Raw genomic sequence first — 20,696 nt, 5'->3', positions numbered from 1 at the left:
TAAAACTCATATCTTAATGTTTTTTTATATATTTTTTTTTACTTATGGGCGATTCACGATATATATCTCGATTTAAAAAATATATATAAAAACATCTAAGCTTTGTTGTACAATTAAAGGTCAAATACACTACATTTAAATCTGTCAGCAATAATCTAATGAATTCAGAGATTGTAAAATTATTCCTAGGCTGAATATATATGCCTTCCACAACCAAAATACCCACTAATAATGTAATTATTTTATCAAAATAGTTGTACTGGCTTTTCTTTTCAATAAACACTGATCTGGCTTTCAGGTCTGTCTATAAAAATGCTCTTTATGTTACGAATTTACCAGAACCATGCATAATGCACTGTTTATGAGACCAATCTCTCAAGCACAAGCCAACGTGCTAGTGAGTATCCAGCTAATATTTCTATTTCAAGTTAAGCCAACTTGGATCTAGGTATAATTTCACAAGCTCTGAATTCATCTAACAAGGCAAAACAGAGGTCAGGGCTTTGTGATGGCCACGCCAATACCTTGACTTTGTTGTCCTTAAGCCATTTTGCCACAACTTTGGAAGTATGCTTGGGGTGATTGTCCATTTGGAAGACCCATTTGCGACCAAGCTTCAACTTCCTGACTGATGTCTTGAGATGTTGCTTCAATATATCCAGATCATTTTCCACCCTCATGATGCCATCTATTTTGTGAAGTGCCCCAGTCCCTCCTGCAGCAAAGCACCCCCACAATATGATGCTGCCACCCCTGTGCTTCATGGTTGGGATGGTGTTCTTCGGCTTGCAAGCGTCCCCCTTTTTCCTCCAAACATAACGATGGTCATTATGGCCAAACAGTTCTATTTTTGTTTCATCAGACCAGAGGACATTTCTCCAAAAAGTACGATCTTTGTCCCCATGTGCAGTTGCAAACAATAGTCTGGCTTTTTTATGACAGTTTTGGAGCAGTGGCTTCTTCCTTGCTGAGCGGCCTTTCAGGTTGTGTCGATATAGGACTCGTTTTACTGTGGATATAGATACTTTTGTACCGTTTTCCTCCAGCATCTTCACAAGGTCCTTTGCTGTTGTTCTGGGATTGATTTGCACTTTTCGCACCAAAGTACGTTCATCTCTAGAAGACAGAACGTGTCTCCTTCCTGAGCGGTATGACGGCTGCATGGTCCCATGGTGTTTATCCTTACTATTGTTTGTACAGATGAACGTGGTACCTTCAGGCGTTTGGAAATTGCTCCCAAGGATGAATCAGACATGTGGAGGTCTACAATTTTTTTTCTGAGGTCATGGCTGATTTCTTTAGATTTTCTCATGATGTAAAGCAAAGAGGCACTGAGTTTGAAGGTAGGACCTTGAAATACATCCACAGGTACACCTCTATTTGACTCAAATGATGTTAATTAGCCTATCAGAAGCTTCTAATGCCATGCCATCATTTTCTGGAATTTTCCAAGCTGTTTAAAGGCACAGACAACTTAGTGTATGTAAACTTCTGACCCACTGGAATTGTGATACAGTGAATTATAAGTGAAATAATCTGTCTGTAAACAATTGTTGGAAAAATTTGTAGATGTCCTAACTGACTTGCCAAAACTATAGTTTGTTAACAAGAAATGTGTGGAGTGGTTGAAAAACGAGTTTTATTGACTCAAACCTAAGTGTCTGTGAACTTCCGACTTCAACTGTATGTGCCCTCTGTTCGCCATTGTTTTGTTGGATTTTGTTACCATGTCCGTTGGTCTGTGAGTATCTGTGCTTTGTTATTTTGTCTTCGTGCTGCGTGTATTGTGCACTTGTTATTACGGGTCTCGTCCCGTGTATTGTTGTTACGGTTCTTGCCCCGTGTAGTGTATTGCGGGTTTCGTCCCGTGTATTTATTAGAGGTTTTACCTCACTTTTCTGTTTGGGTTACATCCCAGTGTTTATGGATACATGTTTGTTTTGGACTTCGTCCCCATGCCTTTTCATGGCATTTTGTGTATTTTGGGTGGAGTATTAAACCCCCCTATTACAAATTCCTGCGCCTGTCTCCAATCATTTACGTGACAAAATAACACATATCATGTTGTAACCAAAAAAGGGTTAGTTTTGATGTCTTCAGTATTATTCTACAATGTAGAAAATAGTAAAAATAAAGATATACCCTGGAATGAGTAGGTGTGTCCAAACTTTTGACTGTTACTGTATGTCAATAAGGTGTTTATTTTATTTTTTATCTTTAATACATTTGCAAAACAATCATTATGGGGTATTGAGTGTAGATTGATGAGGATTTGTATTTATTTTATACATTTGAGGCTGTAACGTAACAAAATGTGGAAGAAGTCAAGGGGTCTGAATCCTTTTCGAATGCACTGTATTCAAGTGTTTTGTAGTTTATTTTGATACATTGTACTTATTTAAATACGCCTCACATCTTGCCAATAAAGTCATCCACGGTCATGTGAACGCTACATGGTGGGAGATACTGGTGGATGTTCTCTTCAATGACCAGAACCTTAACGATTAACATTTAAGGCATTTGGCATACGGTATGTCAGACATTCTGCGTCCCAAATGTCACCATATTCCCTATAAAGTGCACTATTTTGACCAAGGCTCATATAATAGATTCCTGAATACATCAATAACCATAATTATAAGTCAACAGCACTTGCTCTAAAGAGCTCCTCTCTTCATCCCGCCAAGCGCCTAGTCAGCCTACACTGAACTCACTTCAATCACCCAGTGACATATTGCTTTTTTTGGCCCTGATCTTTCTTCTTGGAAGAGTGTGACCCTCAACTTAACTCCAGTTACTTTCACTACTGTAAGCACTTTTCATTTTATTTGTATTGAGCAGGCAATCAAATTTATACTGTGAATGGGTTTTTGTATGGTTTCATGAAATTACGTTTTTATTTACTATGTAATTATAAGATTAAATATTTAATGTTAGCATGCTTGGTTACTTTATATATGTTTAAATATAGTATGATTAGTTGAAGGTGTGTTAACACTTGGCTGGAACACAACTCTGCACATCACATGGGTTCTTTGCACCAGAATTGAGTAGCTCTATCTTTACTCTATAAATCACAGGCTAAAGTTTTTTGAATGACAGGTGAAGGTTTGAGTGACAGCCACAGGTGGTCATGATTCTCTTTTCTCAGCCTTTTCACTGTTGGAATATTATAAACAGGCAGTTAAGGGGCTGGGCCTCACAACCTGACTCTGTCAGTCACTGTCACCATGGTGATATCAAGGCTGACAGACTGCTGGAGAAGCAAGTATCCATGTCCACACCTGTTCCTGTGTGTCTCTGTGTCTCTCTCTTTCTCTCTCTCTGCTAAGAAATATGTAGTCTTGCGTGTGTGTATCAGTCATTTCGCGTGTGTGTGTTTGATCATGTACTCTAATTTCCATATACTTAAATGACAAAGATGTCAACAACATGCCATCAGATGTCAACAACATACAGTAATGATTTACGAACACATCGTAATAAAATTTCATGGACCTGTCATGTCCTCCTCTTGAGTCATATAGAAAGAATGAGGGAGAGAAGAGATGGTTTGAGAGAGATAAACAGGGTATGGCTAACACACACACACACACACACCCACACCCACCCACACACACACACACACACACACACACACACACCAGTAAGTGGGGTACTCTCATGGACCTAATATAGTAATCCCCACCCTGGTCACATCTCTCTTGTAGTTAATATTCCTCTGGGTGTCCCCTCTCTCATCTCTACCCTGGGGAGGCAGACAAACGCTCTGCTCTTCTCGGCACTGCTTAGGGATCCCCTGGCTCCCGTCGGCCTGCTGCCCTGCCATGCTGCTGCCATACTGCCAGCCCTAACAGCCTTTCCTCTACTGGGCTCTCCTCTCTGCTGGAGGACTGGCACAGTGGAGCAAGGGAAGCGGGAGTGTAAGAGAGGGAGCGAGGGGTAGAGAGGTGGAGGAGGAGGGGAAGAGAGTGGAGAGAGAGTTGGAGGAAAGGTCAGAGAGAGAATCTTAGCGAGAGAAACAGACAGACAGACAGACAAGAGATCACCTTCAATCAATCACAATGGTTTCTCAACAGAATCCATGAATGAAACAATGACACTTCAGTAAATGTGTTATTGTGCCTAGCTAAGATGGAATACATTGATAGATGGTGGTAAGACCTGAGATTGAGAGAGGGGGGAGGCAGGGAAACAGAGTGAAAAGAAAGAGAGAGATAGGGAGAGAAGGAGGGAGAGAGAGATAAGCATATTAACTGCCTCTGCCAGTGTTTATAGTTAATGGTAATGCCTAGCTGTGTCTCAGAGGAAGGGCTATACTTCTGTGGCATGGCTCTCATGACCACCACTGCGTTTGCATGTTGACATAAGAGTGGATTTGCCTAGTAATGTAAAACATGGCAAGCACAGGTTGAAATATTAATTGTGTGTTGTGTGTGAGTGCGTGTATGTGTGTGTGTGTGAAGGTGATCGCATGCGTACACACAGCCTAGTCTCTTTGCTCACCCAGCCCAGCTTGTCAGTAAAAATTAGGGCAGGTCTCTCCGAGAGAGGCACTGAGAATATACAAGCCACAGCGCTGCTGATGCTCTCTTTCTCTCTCTGTGTGTGTGTGTGTGTGTGTGTGTGTGTGTGTGTGTGTGTGTGTGTGTGTGTGTGTGGTGTGTGTGTGTGTGTGTGTGTGTGTGTGTGTGTGTGTGTGTGTGTGTGTGTGTGTGGGGGGGGGGGCTATGAAAGAGGTAGACATTATAATGTGTGTGAGAAAGAAAGAGGGAGGGATAGGGAGAAAGATATAGGGAAAATGTAGAGAGAGGGGAGATAGACAGAAAGGCATAGCTAGCTTCTACCTGTGGAGCTGGGCTCAGTGACCTGTTGAAAAGCCTCAGTTCATATTAGCATGCTCTGTTGCTCCTGTTCTCTCCAGATGTTGCCAAGCATAATCCTGCTCTGTTGCCAATGTTGCCACACTCATCTCCATGTCCTTTCATACAGTACAAGCCACCATGGAAATAGAAAACATATACACTACTTAAAGTAAATATTAATATAGAATTTCTATGGGTATGATACAGTACCAGTCAAAGGTTTGGACATACCTACTCATTCCAGGGTTTTTCTTAATTTTTAAAATATTTTTTACATAGTGAAGACATACAAACTATGAAATAGCACATATGGAATCATGTAGTGACCAAAACATTGCTAAACAATATTTTGTATTTGAGATTATTCTAAATAGTGGCTCTCATGAGGACTGCCACAGGAAAGGAAGACCCAGAGTTACCTCTGATGCAGAGGATAAGTTCATTAGAGTTAACAGCACCTCAGATTGCAGCCCAAGTAAATGCTTCACAGAATTCAACTAACAGACAAATCTCAACATCAACTGTTCAGAGGAGGCTGCATGAATCAGGCCTTCATGGTCAAATTGTTGGAAAGAAACCACTACTAAAGGACACCAATAATAAGAAGAGACTTGCTTGGGCCAAGAAACACGAGCAATGGACATTAGACCGGTGGAAATCTGTCCTTTGGTCTGGAGTCCAAAATTGATATTTTTGGATTCTAACTGCCATGTCTTTGTGAGACGCAGAGTAGGCGAACAGATTGTCTCCGCATGTGTGGTTCCCAACGTGAAGCATGGAGGAGGTGTGATGGTGTGGGGGGGCTTTGCTGGTGACCCTGTCAGTGATATATTTAAAATTCAAAGCACACTTAACCAGCATGGCTACCACAGCATTCTGCAGCGATATGCCATCCCATCTGGTTTGCGCTATCATTTGTTTTTCAACAGGACAATGACCCAACACACATTCAGGCTGTGCTGCATCAGATGACCTGGCCTCCACAATCCCCCAACCTCAACCCAATTGAGATGGTTTGGGATGAGTTGGACCACAGAGTGAAGGAAAAGCAACCAATAAGTACTTAGCATATGTGGGAACTCCTTCAAGACTGTTGGAAAGCATTCCTCATGAAGCTGGTTGAGAGAATACCGAGAGTGTGCAAAGCTGTCATCAAGGCAAAGGGGTGGCTACTTTGAAGAATCTAAAATATATTTTGATTTGTTTAACACTTTTTTGGTTACTACATGACTTCATATGTGTTATTTCATCGTTTTGGTATCTTCACTATTATTTTACAATGTAGAAAATAGTAAAAATAAAGAAAAACCTTTTAATGAGTAGGTGTGTCAAAACTTTTGAGTGGTACTGTATCAGTCTAGTCTGTTATTCTGTAGTATTCCCATTTGTATTAGATACAATCAAATCTAAATGAAGAAGGTACACTGCATATATTCACCTAATTTGTTTCTGTATCAGGATCTCCTTCAATGTGCAGGTAGGTAGGCAATGTTATGTTGCTAAGATTAGAATCCTAGCACTATGTTCACTACTACAACAGGGAGAAGGAATCTCACAGCTTGAGAGTGTCTTTTGTTCTTTGGTACTGTGGCTGTATGGAAGCGCAGATGTAATATTCTTCACCACACTTTGAGTTAGAATTGGCACACTGTGTGTGTTTGGCAGAGCCATTTTCTTCCATGGTGGTGACTGTATCTAGTTCAGTGTGATGGTGTATTCTCTGTGGATCCATTATCTAGGCCACACTGGGAAGAGAAAGGGAAGCAAGAGGTGAGAGAGAAGGGAAAGAGAGGGAGGAAAGGCCCTCTGTGGGATCTGACTTTGTTCTGAGAAAACCCCCTCTCCCACACCAAGGTGAGAGGACAGAAGAGGAGGCGACAGGAGAGGAGAGGGAGGAGGGGCGAGGATACGAAAGGAGAGAAAGTGTTTGCTCACATTTTCAATCTTACCTCCTTTCCTCTCCTCTCTCCTTTTCTTGTTTTCTCTCCGTGCAGTGACAGTGTTACCCATGGCCACAGATCATGACCAGCAGGACAGTAACATCCCTGGTTCAGTCACAGTTTCATAGACCAGTGCCTGGTGTTGCAGTTTTTTTTGGTTTCTAATTCTGATGTACCTTTTCATACTCTAATTGGGGGGCTGTACTGTATGTGTGTGACTTCACCATTCCATTCAGGTAAAATCTATTTCTCAAGTAGCACAGTAGAGGATGATGGGTAATGTAGGTCAGGGTCCTGGGGGTTCTGCCACATGTTCAGCGGGTTGTCATAGTAATGCTGTCATAACCAAACAGTGGTGATCTCTCATTTATGAGCCGATCAGAGAGACACGCTTGATATGTTCATTAAATTAAATGTCTGTACGAACACATCTCGTCAAAGAGAGCGAGAGGGAGAGGAAAGAGGCAATGGGAAGAGAGAAGGGGGATACTATCAAATCAATTTTTACTTGTCACATACACATGTTTAGTGGATGTTATTGTGGGTGTAGCGAAATGCTTGTGTTTCTAGCTCCAACAGTGCAGTAATATCTAACAATTCACAGCAATACACACAACCTAAAAGTAAAATAATGGAATTAAGGAATATATTAATATTAGGATGAGCAATGTCAGAGTGGCATAGACTAAAATACATTAGAATAGAATACAGTATATACATATGAGATGAGTAAAGCAAAAATATGTAAACATTATTAAAGTGACTAGTGTTCCATTATTAAAGTGGCCAGTAATTTCAAGTCTATGTATATGGGGCAGCAGTCTCTAAGGTGCAGGGTTACGTAACCGGGTGGAAGCCGCCTAGTGATGGTTATTTAACAGTCTGATGACCTTGAGATAGAAGCTGTTTTTCAGTCTCTCGGTCCCAGCTTTGATGCACCTGTACTGATTTCGCCTTCTAGATGATAGTGGGGTGAACAGGCAGGGGCTTGGATGGTTGTTGTCCTTGATGATCTTTTTGGCCTTCCTGTGACATCGGGTGTTGTAAGTGTCCTGGAGGGCTGGTAGTTTGCCCCCGAGGATGCGTTGGGCAAACTGCACCACCCTCTAGAGAGCCCTGCTGTTGTGGGCGGTGCAGTTGCCGTACCAGGTGGTGATACAGCCCGACAGGATGCTCTCAATTGTGCATCTGTAAAAGTTTGTTGGTTTCAGGTGCACCTTCTTCAACCCACTGTCTGTGTGGGTGGACCATTTCAGATCGTCAGTGATGTGCACGCCGAGGAACTTGAAGCTTTCCACCTGCTCCACTGCGGTCCCGTCTAGGTGGATAGGGACGTGCTCCCTCTGCTGTTTCCTGAAGTTCACGATCAGCTCCTTTGTTTTGACGACATTGAGTGAGAGGTTATTTTCCTGGCACCACAGTCCCAGGGCCCTCACCTCCTCTCTGTAGGCTGTCTCGTCATTGTTGGTAATCAGGCCTAGTTCTGTTGTGTCGTCTGCGTACTTGATGATTGAGTTGGAGGCGTGTGTGGCCATGCAGTCATGGGTGAACAGGGAGTACAGGAGTGGGCTGAGCACGAACCCTTGTGGGGCCCCTGTGTTGAACCGAAGTGGAGATGTTGTTTCCTACCTTCACCATCTGGGGGTAGCCCGTCAGGAAGTCCAGGACCCAGTTGCACAGCGCAGGATTCAGACCCAGGGCCCCAAACTTAGTGATGAGCTTGGAGGGTACTTGAATGCTGAGCTATAGTCAATGAACAGCATTCTTACATAGGGATTCCTCTTGTCCAGATGGGATAGGGCAGTGTGCAGTGTGATGGCGATTGCATCGTCTGTGGGTCTATTGGGGTGGTAAGCAAATTGTAGTGGGCCTGTGGTGTCAGGTATGGTAGATATGATCCTTAACTATCCTCTCAAAGCACTTCATGATGACAAAAGTGAGTGCTACGGGGCGATAGTCATTTAGTTCAGTTACCTTTGCTTTCTTGGGTACAGAAACAATCGTGGTCATCTTGTAGCAAGTGGGGACAGCAGACTGGGATAGGGAGCGATTGACTATGTCCGTAAGCACTCCAGCCAGCTGGTTTGTGCATACTCTGAGGACGCCGCTAGGGATGCTGTCAGGGCCGGTATCCTTGTGAGGGTTAACACGCTTAAATGTCTTACTCATGTCAGCCATGGAGAAGGAGAGCCCACAGTCCTTGGTAGCGGGCCATGTCGGTAGCACTGTGTTATCCTCAAAGCGGGCGAAGAAGGTGTTTAGCTTGTCCGGAAGCAAGACGTCGGTGTCAGCGACATGGCTGGTTTTCCCTTTGTAGTCCGTGATTGTCTGTAGACCCTGCCACATACATCTTGTATCTGAGCCGTTATAACAAATAAGAATTTGTTCTTAACTGACTTGCCTAGTTAAATAAAGGTTACACACGCACACACACCCGACTGACCAAAAAGTTCTTTTGTTGGCATTTACATATGTCCCCATTACCAGTAAAACATAATCAAACCTATTTCTTTCACTTACTTGCTGTGCTGTTTCATTGTTCATTTGTTCAGTTGTTTCATTCTCAACCAGGATTTCTATGGAACGCCGTCCTGGGTCTTTGTGTGTCAAAAAAGATACACTTCAAATAGTGTTATTTGACTTGTAAAATAACAGTATTTGGCATGTCAAATAAGCTTGTTGACCAATCAGGACCTGAATATGACTGCACGTCACATAATAATTTAACACGTTCATACATTTTTTACGTAGTTATTACAGATTGATTACACTATCACTCGTATTCCATATGTCACAACGATTCATCGATTCGTATGCTATGATGCTGGTAAAGTTGTCTCGGTGGTCGGACCCATCTATGTGAAGCTAGCCACAATAAGGATTAGCCACACTAGTGGACTTCGCGGTTAGCCTTCAAATAAAAGTATGGCATAATTCTACTATTTGTATATATTTGCATCACTGTCAATGATACTTTTATTTTGAAGGCAAAACGCAAATTCCACTGTTGTGCCTAATCCTTATTGTGGCTAGCTTCACAACACATAACAAGCCTCATTAGCCAGATGAAGCTAGCTGGCTGCTTATAACATTAGCTTTGGGCAATAGGGTTAAGTAGCTGGCTAGCTATTTCTTTTCATCAACTGAAGTTCAATTTCAATAGGCGAACAACTGTATTGGTGATAGCTAGGTACCATGCTAAAGCTAGCTACCCCAGAAGTTGCAGTCGAACGCGGTATTGTAAACACATTGTTTGTGGCCGGTGTTTCTTGTTTGCAGACTTTTTTGTACAGCCTTGACAGTGCTACTGTATCTTTTTTGACATGCAAAGACCCAAACGGCGTTCCACAGTATGTATGTCGTGAAGCTAATAGCAGTGACGCTATTACTGTGTAACTCCGGTAAGGCAACATCAGAAAATAGCGCACTCGACTGGTGCTCGACCAGTCGGCGAACGCCAACATCACCCATGACAGAGAATGGTTGATTGTCAAGGGCAATGAATTCCATTATCTTGGCTTTAACCTGTTATGGCTAGGGGGCAGTATTTTCACGGCTGGATAAAAAAACATACCCGATTTAATCTGGTTACCACTCCTACCCAGTAACTAGAATATGCATATACTTATTACATATGGATAGAAAACACCCTAAAGTTTCTAAAACTGTTTGAATGGTGTCTGTGAGTATAACAGAACTCAAATGGCAGGTCAAAACCTGAGAGATTCCTTTACAGGAAGTGGCCTGTCTGACCATTTCTTGAACTTCTTTTCCATCTCTATCTTTTACTAAGGATCTCTGCTCTAACGTGACACTTCCTACGTCGTCCATAGGCGCTCAGAGCCCGGGAAAAAACAGAATGTCGTCATCCCAGCCCCAGGCTGAAACACATTATCGCCTTTCTCAAGTGGCCGATCAAGGGACTCTGGGCTTAGGCGCGTGACCCGACCGCCCCCGCCTTTGTGATTTTTTTCCTCTGTTTGCCGAAAAGGAGATTCCCTGTCGGAATATTATCGCTTTTCTACGAGAAAAATGGCGTAAAAATTGATTTTAAACAGCGGTTGACATGCTTCGAAGTACGGTAATGGAATATTTAGAATTTTTTTGTCACGAATTGCGCCATGCGCACGACCCTTCTTTACCATTTCGGATAGTGTCTGGAACGCACGAACAAAACGCCGCTATTCGGATATAACGATGGATTATTTTGGACCAAACCAACATTTGTTATTGAAGTAGCAGTCCTGGGAGTGCATTCTGACGAAGACAACAAAAGGTAATGAAACTTTTATAATAGTAAAGCTGATATTGGTGAGTGCTAAACTTGCCGGGTGTCTAAATAGCTAGCCCGTGATGCCTGGGCTATGTACTTAGAATATTGCAAAATGTGCTTTCACCAAAAAGCTATTTTAAAATCGGACATATCGAGTGCATAGAGGAGGTCTGTATCTATAATTCTTAAAATAATTGTTATGCTTTTTGTGAACGTTTATCGTGAGTAATTTAGTAAAATGTTAGCGAATTCCCCGGAAGTTTGCGGGGGGTATGCTAGTTCTGAACGTCACATGCTAATGTAAAAAGCTGGTTTTTGATATAAATATGAACTTGATTGAACAAAACATGCATGTATTGTATAACATAATGTCCTAGGGTTGTCATCTGATGAAGATCATAAAAGGTTAGTGCTGCATTTAGCTGTCTTCTGGGTTTTTGTGACATTATATGCTAGCTTGAAAAATGGGTGTCTGATTATTTCTGGCTTGGTACTCTGCTGACATAATCTAATGTTTTGCTTTCGTTGTAAAGCCTTTTTGAAATCGGACAGTGTGGTTAGATAAAGGAGAGTCTTATCTTTAAAATGCTGTGAAATAGTCATATGTTTGAAAAATTTAAGTTTTTGTATTTTAGAGGAGTTTGTATTTCGCGCCACGCCCATCATTGGATATTGGAGCAGGTGTTCCGCTAGCGGAACGTCTAGATGTAAGAGGTTAATGGATTTCGTCTTTGAGTTGTCTCGCTGAAATGTTGTTACTCATTCAAATGACTGCTCGACTTATTGACTGCTCAATCCTACGCTAGGTTAGGAATGCTCTGTTGCACGTGTAGCGCAAAATTTTACGTGGCGTCATTACATCATGTGCCTACGTTATATAGGTATGCATGGTAGCTTTAACATCGGTGTTAAACTAGACATCGGGCCGATACTGATGTTGGCATTTCTAGCTAATATCGGTCGATTCTGATATGTTCGCCGATATATCATGCATCTCTACTCTTTACTGACGTTTTGCCTGTTTGATTGCCTTACGGAGGGAATAACTACACTGTTTGTATTCGGCCATATTCCCAGTCACCTTGCCATGGTTAAATGCGGTGTTTCACGCTTTCAGTCATGCGCGAATGCTGCCATCTATCCACGGTTTCTGGTTAGGGTAGGTTTTAATAATCACAGTGGGTACAACATCTCCTATAAACTTCCTGATAAACTCAGTCACCATATCTGTGTATTTGTATGTTATGTTATTCTCTGAGGCTACCTGGAACATATCCCAGTCCACATGAGCAAAACAATCTTGAAGCGTGGATTCCAATTGGTCATACCAGCATTGAATAGTCCTTAGCACGGGTACTTCCTGTTTGAGTTTCTGCCTATAGGAAGGGATGAGCAAAATGGAGTCGTGATCAGATTTGCCGAAAGGAGGGCAGGGGAGGGCCATGTAGGCATCCCGGAAGTTGGAGTAGCAGTGGTCAAGTGTTTTTAGCAGCAGTCAACAGTCAATGTGTTGATAGAACTTCGGTAGTGTTTTCCTCAAATTTGCTTTGTTAAAATCCCCAGCTACAATAAATGCGGGCTCAGGATATGTGGTTTCCAGTTTGCATAAAATCCAGTGAAGTTCTTTGAGGGCCGTCGTGGTATCGGCTTGAAGGGGAATATACACGGCTGTGACTATAACCGAAGACAATTCTCTTGGGAGGTAATACGGTCGGCATTTGATTGTGAGGTATTTTAGGTCGGGTGAACAAAAGGACTTGAGTTTCTTTATGTTATCACAATCCCACCATGAGTGGTTAATCATGAAACATACACCCCCGCCTTTCTTCTTCCCGGAGACTTCTTTATTCCTGTCTGTGCGATATATTGAGAACCCAGCTGGCTGTGTGGACAAAGACAGTATATCCCGAGAGGCATGTTTCTGTGAAACAGAGTATGTTAAAATCCCTGTCTCTCTGGAAGGAGATTCTCGCCCTGAGCTCGTCTACTTTATTATCCAGAGACTGAACATTAGCGAGTAATATACTCAGAAGCGGTGGATGGTGTGCGCGCCTCCTGAGTCGGACTAGACGTCCACTCCGAATACCTCTTCTCCGCCGGCGGTGTTTTGGATCAGCATTTGGAATCAGTTCAATTGTCCTGGGGGGTACGAACAAAGGATCCAATTCGGGAAAGTTGTATTCCCAGTCGTAATGCTGGTGAGTTACTGCCACTCTGATAACCTAAAGTTATTTCCGGCTGTATGTAATAACACAAAAAGTTTCCTGGGCTAGTAATGTAAGAAATTACACAACAAAAACTAAATACTGCAATAAAGAGCTGCCATATCTGTCGGTGCCATGTTGCTATTTACTCTGTGAAACAGCTCTTGTCTCTTCTCCTGTTTTTAATGAGCAGAGGGCTGATGTCAAACTTATATCGTCCCATCGGGAGCTGCTGTCTGAGTGGGATAAATTCTCCTACCCCCCAAAAACTAGATGTTGGATGGTTGCTATGGTTACCGTTGTTGCTGAGACATTCCATCACTCGGGCCGAGTGAAGAGGACAGAGTCGGGCCCCGCTGGGGCTTGGTGACTGGGAGGGGGGCGTGACTTACACGTGACAGGCAGCGCCTTTCTCTCTCTCCATCTCTCTTGTCTTTCACTATCAATTCAGTTAAATTCAATTTGCTTTATTGGCATGACCTAACAATGTACGTATTGCCAAAGCGTACTTCTCTCTCTGTTTAAAAGAGCTCTGAAATGCTTTTAGAATAATTAAACCTCTCTGAAAGGATAGGCGCCTCTTCTCACACCCATCTATCCCTGTCTGTCTGTCTGTCTGTCTCTCTGTCAGTCTTTCTCTTTCCCTCTCTATTTCTTCCTCAGCTACTGGGGACAGCCAGCCAGACAGACAGACAGACACCTGCTCTTATGGTTCTGTTGGTGCTTTGGTCTTTTTCCCATTTTTTTTTTAAAGACAGATTTGTCTGGCCTGGTGTCAGATCTCTCTCCACCCCCACGGGTTCTCATATGTCAGGTTTGTTATGCACTGTGACTGACGGCCCTCACACTGAGTGAATCTCAGGGGCATCAGCCTTCTGTCCTTTTTACCCTCCTGGGGAGAGGAGATGAGGTGACAGAGACACAAAGGAACATCTTTGATCAGATCTGGAGTCAGTTCTCTGCAGTTTTTGGGCAGAGCCTCGGCCAGTCTCCAGAGGCTAGTCAGACTGCCTGCTCCCAGCTGGATGCTGGGGAGCATCTCTGTCAGCTGCTTGGTCTCGGCGTGGCCAGTGATGGGTGAAGGTGTTGGCTGCCAGGGAGACCTTCACTTGGGGGTTGTTGAAGGGGATCACTGTCCCCTGGTTTGTGAATATTATATATGAGGACACAGTACTTTTAAAATGAGCATACAAAGATGGCCTACTTTTTGTGGTCATGTCACAAATATATTATTATTTGACCATGCTAGTCATTTATGAACATTTCAACATCTTGGCCATGTTCTGTTATAATCTCCACCCAGCACAGCCAGAAGAGGACTGGCCACCCCTCATAGCCTGGTTCCTCTCTAGGTTTCTACCCAGGTTTTGGCCTTTCTAGGGAGTTTTTCTTAGCCACCGTGCTTCTACATCTGCATTGCTTGCTGTTTGGGGTTTTAGGCTGGGTTTCTGTACAGCACTTTGAGATATCAGCTGATGTAAGAAGGGCTATATAAATAAATTTGATTTGATTTATTAGTATCCACACAAAACTGGAAGGAAGCTTGGTTTAAAATGCCGGCACAACCGTGCAGATCATACTATAACCTCTGCAGCTTTTAGACATTTACACACAAACACAGGAATGTATCCAAACATACACTCACTGACAAAGTGAGTGAGACAGTGAGCAACACGGATAACAGGAAACAGGAAGGCATTAGAGGTCGACCGATTAGGGCCGATTTCAAGTTTTCATAACAATCGGTAATCGGTACTTTTGGCCACCGATTTGACTCAATTATTATAATTTTTTTTACACCTTTATTTAACTAGGAAAGTCAGATTAAGAACACATTCTTATTTACAATGACGGCCTAGAAACGGGGGTTAACTGCCTTGTTCAGGGGGGATTCGTTTTTACAACCTTCGGTTACCAGTCCAACGCTCTATCCACCTGCCTTACATTGCACTCCACAAGGATTAACAGGCTGACTACCTGTAACGCGAGGGCAGCAAGAAGCAAAGGTAAGTTGCTAGCTAGCATTAGACTTATAAAAAACTATCAATCTTAACATAATCACTAGTTAACTACACATGGTTGATGATATTACTAGTTTATCTAACGTGTCCTGCGTTGCATATGATCGATGCGGTGCCTGTTCATTTTCATTGAATCACAGCCTACTTCGACAAACGGGTGTTGATTTAACAAGCGCATTTGCGAAAAAAGTACTGTCGTTGCACCAATGTACCTAACCATAAACATCAATGCCTAACAGGAATATTTAGACTTAGTCACCCGTTAGATAAAATACGGAACGGTTCCGTATGTCACTGAAAGAAAAAAACGTTTGTTTTCGAGATGATAGTTTCCAGATTCTACCATATTAATGACCCAAGACTCGTATTTCTGTGTGTTTATTATATTATAATTAAGTCTATGATTTGATAGAGCAGTCTGACTGAGCGGTGGTAGGCAGCAGCAGGCTCGTAAGCATTCATTCAAACAGCACTTCGCTGTGCTTCAAGCATTGCGCTGTTTATGACTTCAACCTGGGTGGGTATAATTTGTGGAACGTTCCAACAGGAATCTATTCCAAAAACTTCGTAAATAACAAGGTTTCCAAAAAACAACGCATACAAAGTTGTATAGCGGCAGAATAAGATACCGGGTAGGGAGTCTATTTCATTGCGTTTTTCACTCATCACGTTTATTCCGAAAAATGTCTGTCCTCACATGTCTGTTTGCCTATGGACAAACGTTAAGAATAAGCTACGTGGTGAGTTGATGCCTATTCGGCAGCTAGTTAGCTAGGTTTGTATGCGTTGCTACTTTGTATGCATTGTTGGTTGGCAACCTTTTACTTTACGTTTTTTGGAACAGATTCCTGTTGGAAAGTTCCACAAATTATACCCACCCCTTCAAGCCTATCAACTCCCAAGATTAGGCGCGTGTAACCGATGTGAAATGGCTAGCTAGTTAGCCGGGTGCACGCTAATAGCGTTTCAAACGTCACTCGCTCTGAGACTTGGAGTAGTTTTTTCCCTTCCTCTGCATGGGTAACGCTGCTTCGAGGGTGGCTGTTATCGATGTGTTCCTGGTTTGAGCCCAGGTAGGAGCGAGGAGAGGGACGGAAGCTATACTGTTACACTGGCAATACTAAAGTGCCTATAAGAACATCCAATAGTCAAAGGTGTATGAAATACAAATTGTATAGAGAGAAATAGTCCTATAATTCCTATAATAATATAATAACTACAACCTAAAACTTCTTACCAGGGAATATTGAAGACTCATGTTAAAAGGAACCACTAGCTTTCATATGTTCCCACGTTCTGAGCAAGGGCCTTAAACATTAGCTTTCTTACATGGCACATATTGCACTTTTACTTTCTTTTCCAACACTTTTTAGTTTTGCATTATTTAAACCAAATTGAACATGTTTCATTATTTATTTGAGGCCAAATAGATTTTATTGATGTATTATATTAAGTTAAAATAAGTGTTCATTCAGTATTGTTGTAATTGTCATTATAAAAATAATAAAATCGGCCGATTAATCGGTATCGGCTTTTTGGGTCCTCCAATAACCGGTATCGGTATCGGCGTTGAAAAATCATAAATCGGTCGACCTCTAGAAGGCACGGACACAGTCAGATCAGTGTTCCCTCCTGTCCAACAGCAGACCAAAGCCTCTGCTGATCCCTGGGCTTTAACGGGATAAAATGGAACATGTCAGAATTTCCTGACATTTCATCACCTTTATACAGCTCAGTAAGTGTCAGGGATAGTTCAATGGGACATGAACCAGCAGGTCAGGAGGAGAGAAGGGTAGTTATCTCTCCCTGCAGAACCATTAATGTTTCCAAGCCCTGGCAGAGAAGTCACTTACTGTATCTCATCTCTCGTTCCCTCACTCCATCCATCCCCCCCGTTCCTTCATTCAATCCTGACCTTATAGGATGAATGGATGTGTGTCGGAATCACTCCAGCAAATTCACTGAAAAACAGCTCAATTATATTAGAGGTAACTGTATTACCCAAATCCCCTGCTTTAAATTAGTCAATCTTCCCAGCCCTATTTGATGAATATTCTCCAACCCCCAGAGTGAAGTATAAATGCTTTATGACTGGTGTAAGATCTGTCTCTGGTTCTGGAGTTAGCATTTCAAGGCTGGTGGGGGTTAAGGTTATTTTGTTTGTAAATGAGTCATTGATTCCAGTGGGGTTTGAAGGTTTTCATGGGTAGGGGCTTAGGGGTAGTTTGTCTGTTTAATGTAAATTATTAGTTTAATTGAATGATTCTGTAGGGGTTGGGACTAGGGGGTTGAAAGGCGGCCCCATCCCAAGGGAGGTGCACAGGAGGTGTTCTTGATCACTGATGATGCCTTCATTATAAACCCCCTTCTGAGTATCATGATATAGAAGGTGTTACTGATCATAACGGATGGGGCTTTTAAGCAGCACTGTCAGTGTGCATTTTATGGCCGCCTCTCTCCCTTACCTTAATCTTTTTCTGTCTGGTAATTAGCCTGAGAAGACGAGCCCCGTTCCGCTCTGTAACGGCTGCTACAGCAATCCCTCGTTTACAGGCCTCATCTGCTAGCCAATCAGAGCATGACACTCATGTTTCTCTTCCCAAATGGCACCCTATTGACCAGAGCCCAATGGGCTCTGGTGAAAAGTAGTGTAATATTAAGGGAATAGGTTGCCATTTGAGACGCAGTCCTGTCTGTCACGCTTGTATCCTGTATCTATCCCCAACGGTGTTCCCTGCCTTAACTAACGAGAGCCTTAATGAGCCAATCAGCGTCTCGTTGTGTTTAACGAAGCAACATGGTGTCAGTTTTACTTATTCACTCCTCGCTCCCTCCTGTTTGTTTTCTCTTCACAGAAATCTGCTGGACATGGATACCTTCTCCAAATCAGACCCAAGTAAGATCACTATGGTTTTCTGTTTATTTGTTTGTTCCACAATGACACTGTAATATCTGTTCCATAACAATGTTTCTGTATAAATGGTAAGTGTGTGAGTGTGCCTGGGGGCTCCTGAAGCTCCGGCTCTCCTGATGAGCCAAAATATCTCCAACAAGCATTCTATCCTGTTCAGCAAGATTGGGGTCAATTTCAATTCCAGTCAATTCAGAAAGTTTACCAAATTCCAATAACAATTCAAATTCTTCCTACTTGAAAAGCTATGAAGAGAATTGGAATTTCAGTGTACTTCCTGAATCGACTAGAATTGAAACGGAATTGACCCCAACCCTAATTCAAGACCTAACCTGTCTTAACCCATCCTCACACTCCCTATCCAACCTCCTCTCTCTGTCTGGGCCCATTTTCCCAAAAGCATTGTTAGAACCTTTGTATTAGCATTGGTAGCCCATTACACTCGTACCCATATACGGGTTGAAAATGGCAGATTTGGGCACTGAAAAGCCCCTAAATTGGAACAATGTGGCTGTACAGTAAAATGAACAAGCTTTCAAATGATGCCCACCTGACCCAGATTGTGATTTAAAATGGGCAGTTTTTGGATTGTGTAATGTGTAACTTTTATTTAACTAGGCAAGTCAGTTAAGAACAAATTCTTATTTACAATGACGGCCTACCCCGGACGACGCTGGGCCAATTGTGCGCCGCCCTATGGGACTCCCAATCACAGAGTCCCAATCACAGCCGGATGTGATGCAGCCTGGATTTGAACCAGGGGCTGCAGTGATGCCTCGTGCAGTGAGATGCAGTGCTTTAGACCGCTGCGCCACTCGGGAGCAACAACAACAGTAATTGTGTGATGACGGGGATGCAGGGTTGTGTTCCAAACAAAACAACTACAAGTGTAAAAAAAAAAATTATAGTTGAAGAATCTTCTTTGAGTCATAAAGGTGCATTGAAATGACTTAGGAACTTTGGAGAGGTGTGTGGCCGCTTGGAAACACCAATTAGTCCCTCTCACTCAAACCTTTGTCATTGCTTTATCTTATGTTGCACCTACCCCACATTTTTCAGGAATATTCTTATAATCTGACTGAATGTATCCAGAGTATTTTCAGATTTCGTTATCAACAAATGTGGCGAAAAGTACAAAAAATAAAATCACATAAAATGTACAGTGTAATATTTGGATTCAGTCTTGTGTCAAGTGAACTGTTGGGTTCTCAACTTGGGTCTAATAATTTTCCCATAATCTCCAAACTGTTCCCTTTCAATTACTACCGTGCTTATGTATATGCTTTTCATATTTCTTCTTTAAGAAACTTTAAGAAATGTAGCCCGATCCATTTAGACCAATTCCCACTCAAAATCTCAAAGCCGTTTCCCAAAACTTTAAAATACTTGTTATTTACTGACTGCTTCAGACCACTTGGAGAACAGCTAAGTGAGCCGTTGGATGCTTTTTTGCCCTTCTGCGTCACTTTATACACAGAAGATCTCCGCTAAACATAGAATCAAGATGTTTATCTGTCTCTCTTTGACAGCTGATACAAAGTTGCCAATGTCTTTCCAATTGTTACACAAGCTAAGGATAAAAAGGTGTTTCAAATGCAAACTGTGGGCTACTGCATTAAACAATTAATACAGTTGGCCTATAGGCTACAAACAGGCCTACATACACTGAGTACACAAAACATTAAGAACACCTTCCTAATATTGAGTTGCACCCCTTTTGCCCTCAACACAGCCTCAATTTGTTGGAGTATGGACTCTACAATGTGTCGAAAGCATTCCACAGAAATGCTGGCCCATATTGACTCCAATGCTTCCCACAGTTGTGTCAAGTTGGTTGAATGTCCTTTGGGTGATGGACCATTCTTGGTACACATGGGAAACTGTTGAGTGAAAAAATCAAGTAGAATTGAACTTCTTGACACACTCAAACCGGTCCGCCTGGCACCTACTACCATACCCCATTCAAAGGCACTTAAATATTTTGTCTTGCCCATTCATCCTCTGAATGGCACACATGCACAATGCATGTCTCAATTGTTTCAATGCTTAAAAATCCTTCTTTAACCTGCCTCCTCTCCTTGAGCTACACTGATTTGAAGTGGATTTAACAAGTGACATCAATAAGGGATCGTAGCTTTCACCTGGATTCACCTGGTCAGGCTATGTCATGGAAAGAGCAGGTGTTTCTAATGTTTTTTACACTAAGTGTAATCAACCATATTGAAATCAATTTCATGTTCAATCAATTTAGTTATATTTTGCTAATTGTACAGCTATAGTGTCTGTCATTCTTGCCTCATTATATTTCATTATGTGCAACAATGTGTGCATTATAAGCCATGTCCATATTTGCAGCCATAGGTGATAATATCTCTCTTGAAACTGATACGTTGTCAGTATTATGAAATAATTATAACGTTAAGCTAAAATTTGAATGGGGAAAGCTGACCCAAGAGCAACGCTGCCTTTCTTTTCGAACCCT

At 42.3% G+C, this 20,696-nt stretch overlaps 1 protein-coding gene across 3 annotated transcripts in view; it reads left to right on the top strand.

Moving 5' to 3' along the window:
• Nucleotides 1-20,696, top strand: part of LOC106609114 (copine-8) — a 129,970-nt gene that overhangs the window by 12,337 nt on the left and 96,937 nt on the right. For all 3 annotated transcript variants that reach the window (XM_014207548.3, XM_014207545.3, XM_082977607.1), the window contains exon 2: nucleotides 18,159-18,199. In XM_014207548.3, the coding sequence (XP_014063023.1) occupies nucleotides 18,159-18,199 (41 nt within the window). The remainder of the gene's footprint in view (nucleotides 1-18,158; nucleotides 18,200-20,696) is intronic.

This window comes from Salmo salar, chromosome 07, assembly GCF_965601325.2.
Source record: "Salmo salar chromosome 07, fSalSal1, whole genome shotgun sequence".
Classification (NCBI taxonomy): Eukaryota; Metazoa; Chordata; class Actinopteri; order Salmoniformes; family Salmonidae; genus Salmo; species Salmo salar.
The sequence above is the reverse complement of the archived record's forward strand: the minus strand, read 5'-3'. Positions and strand labels throughout refer to the sequence as shown.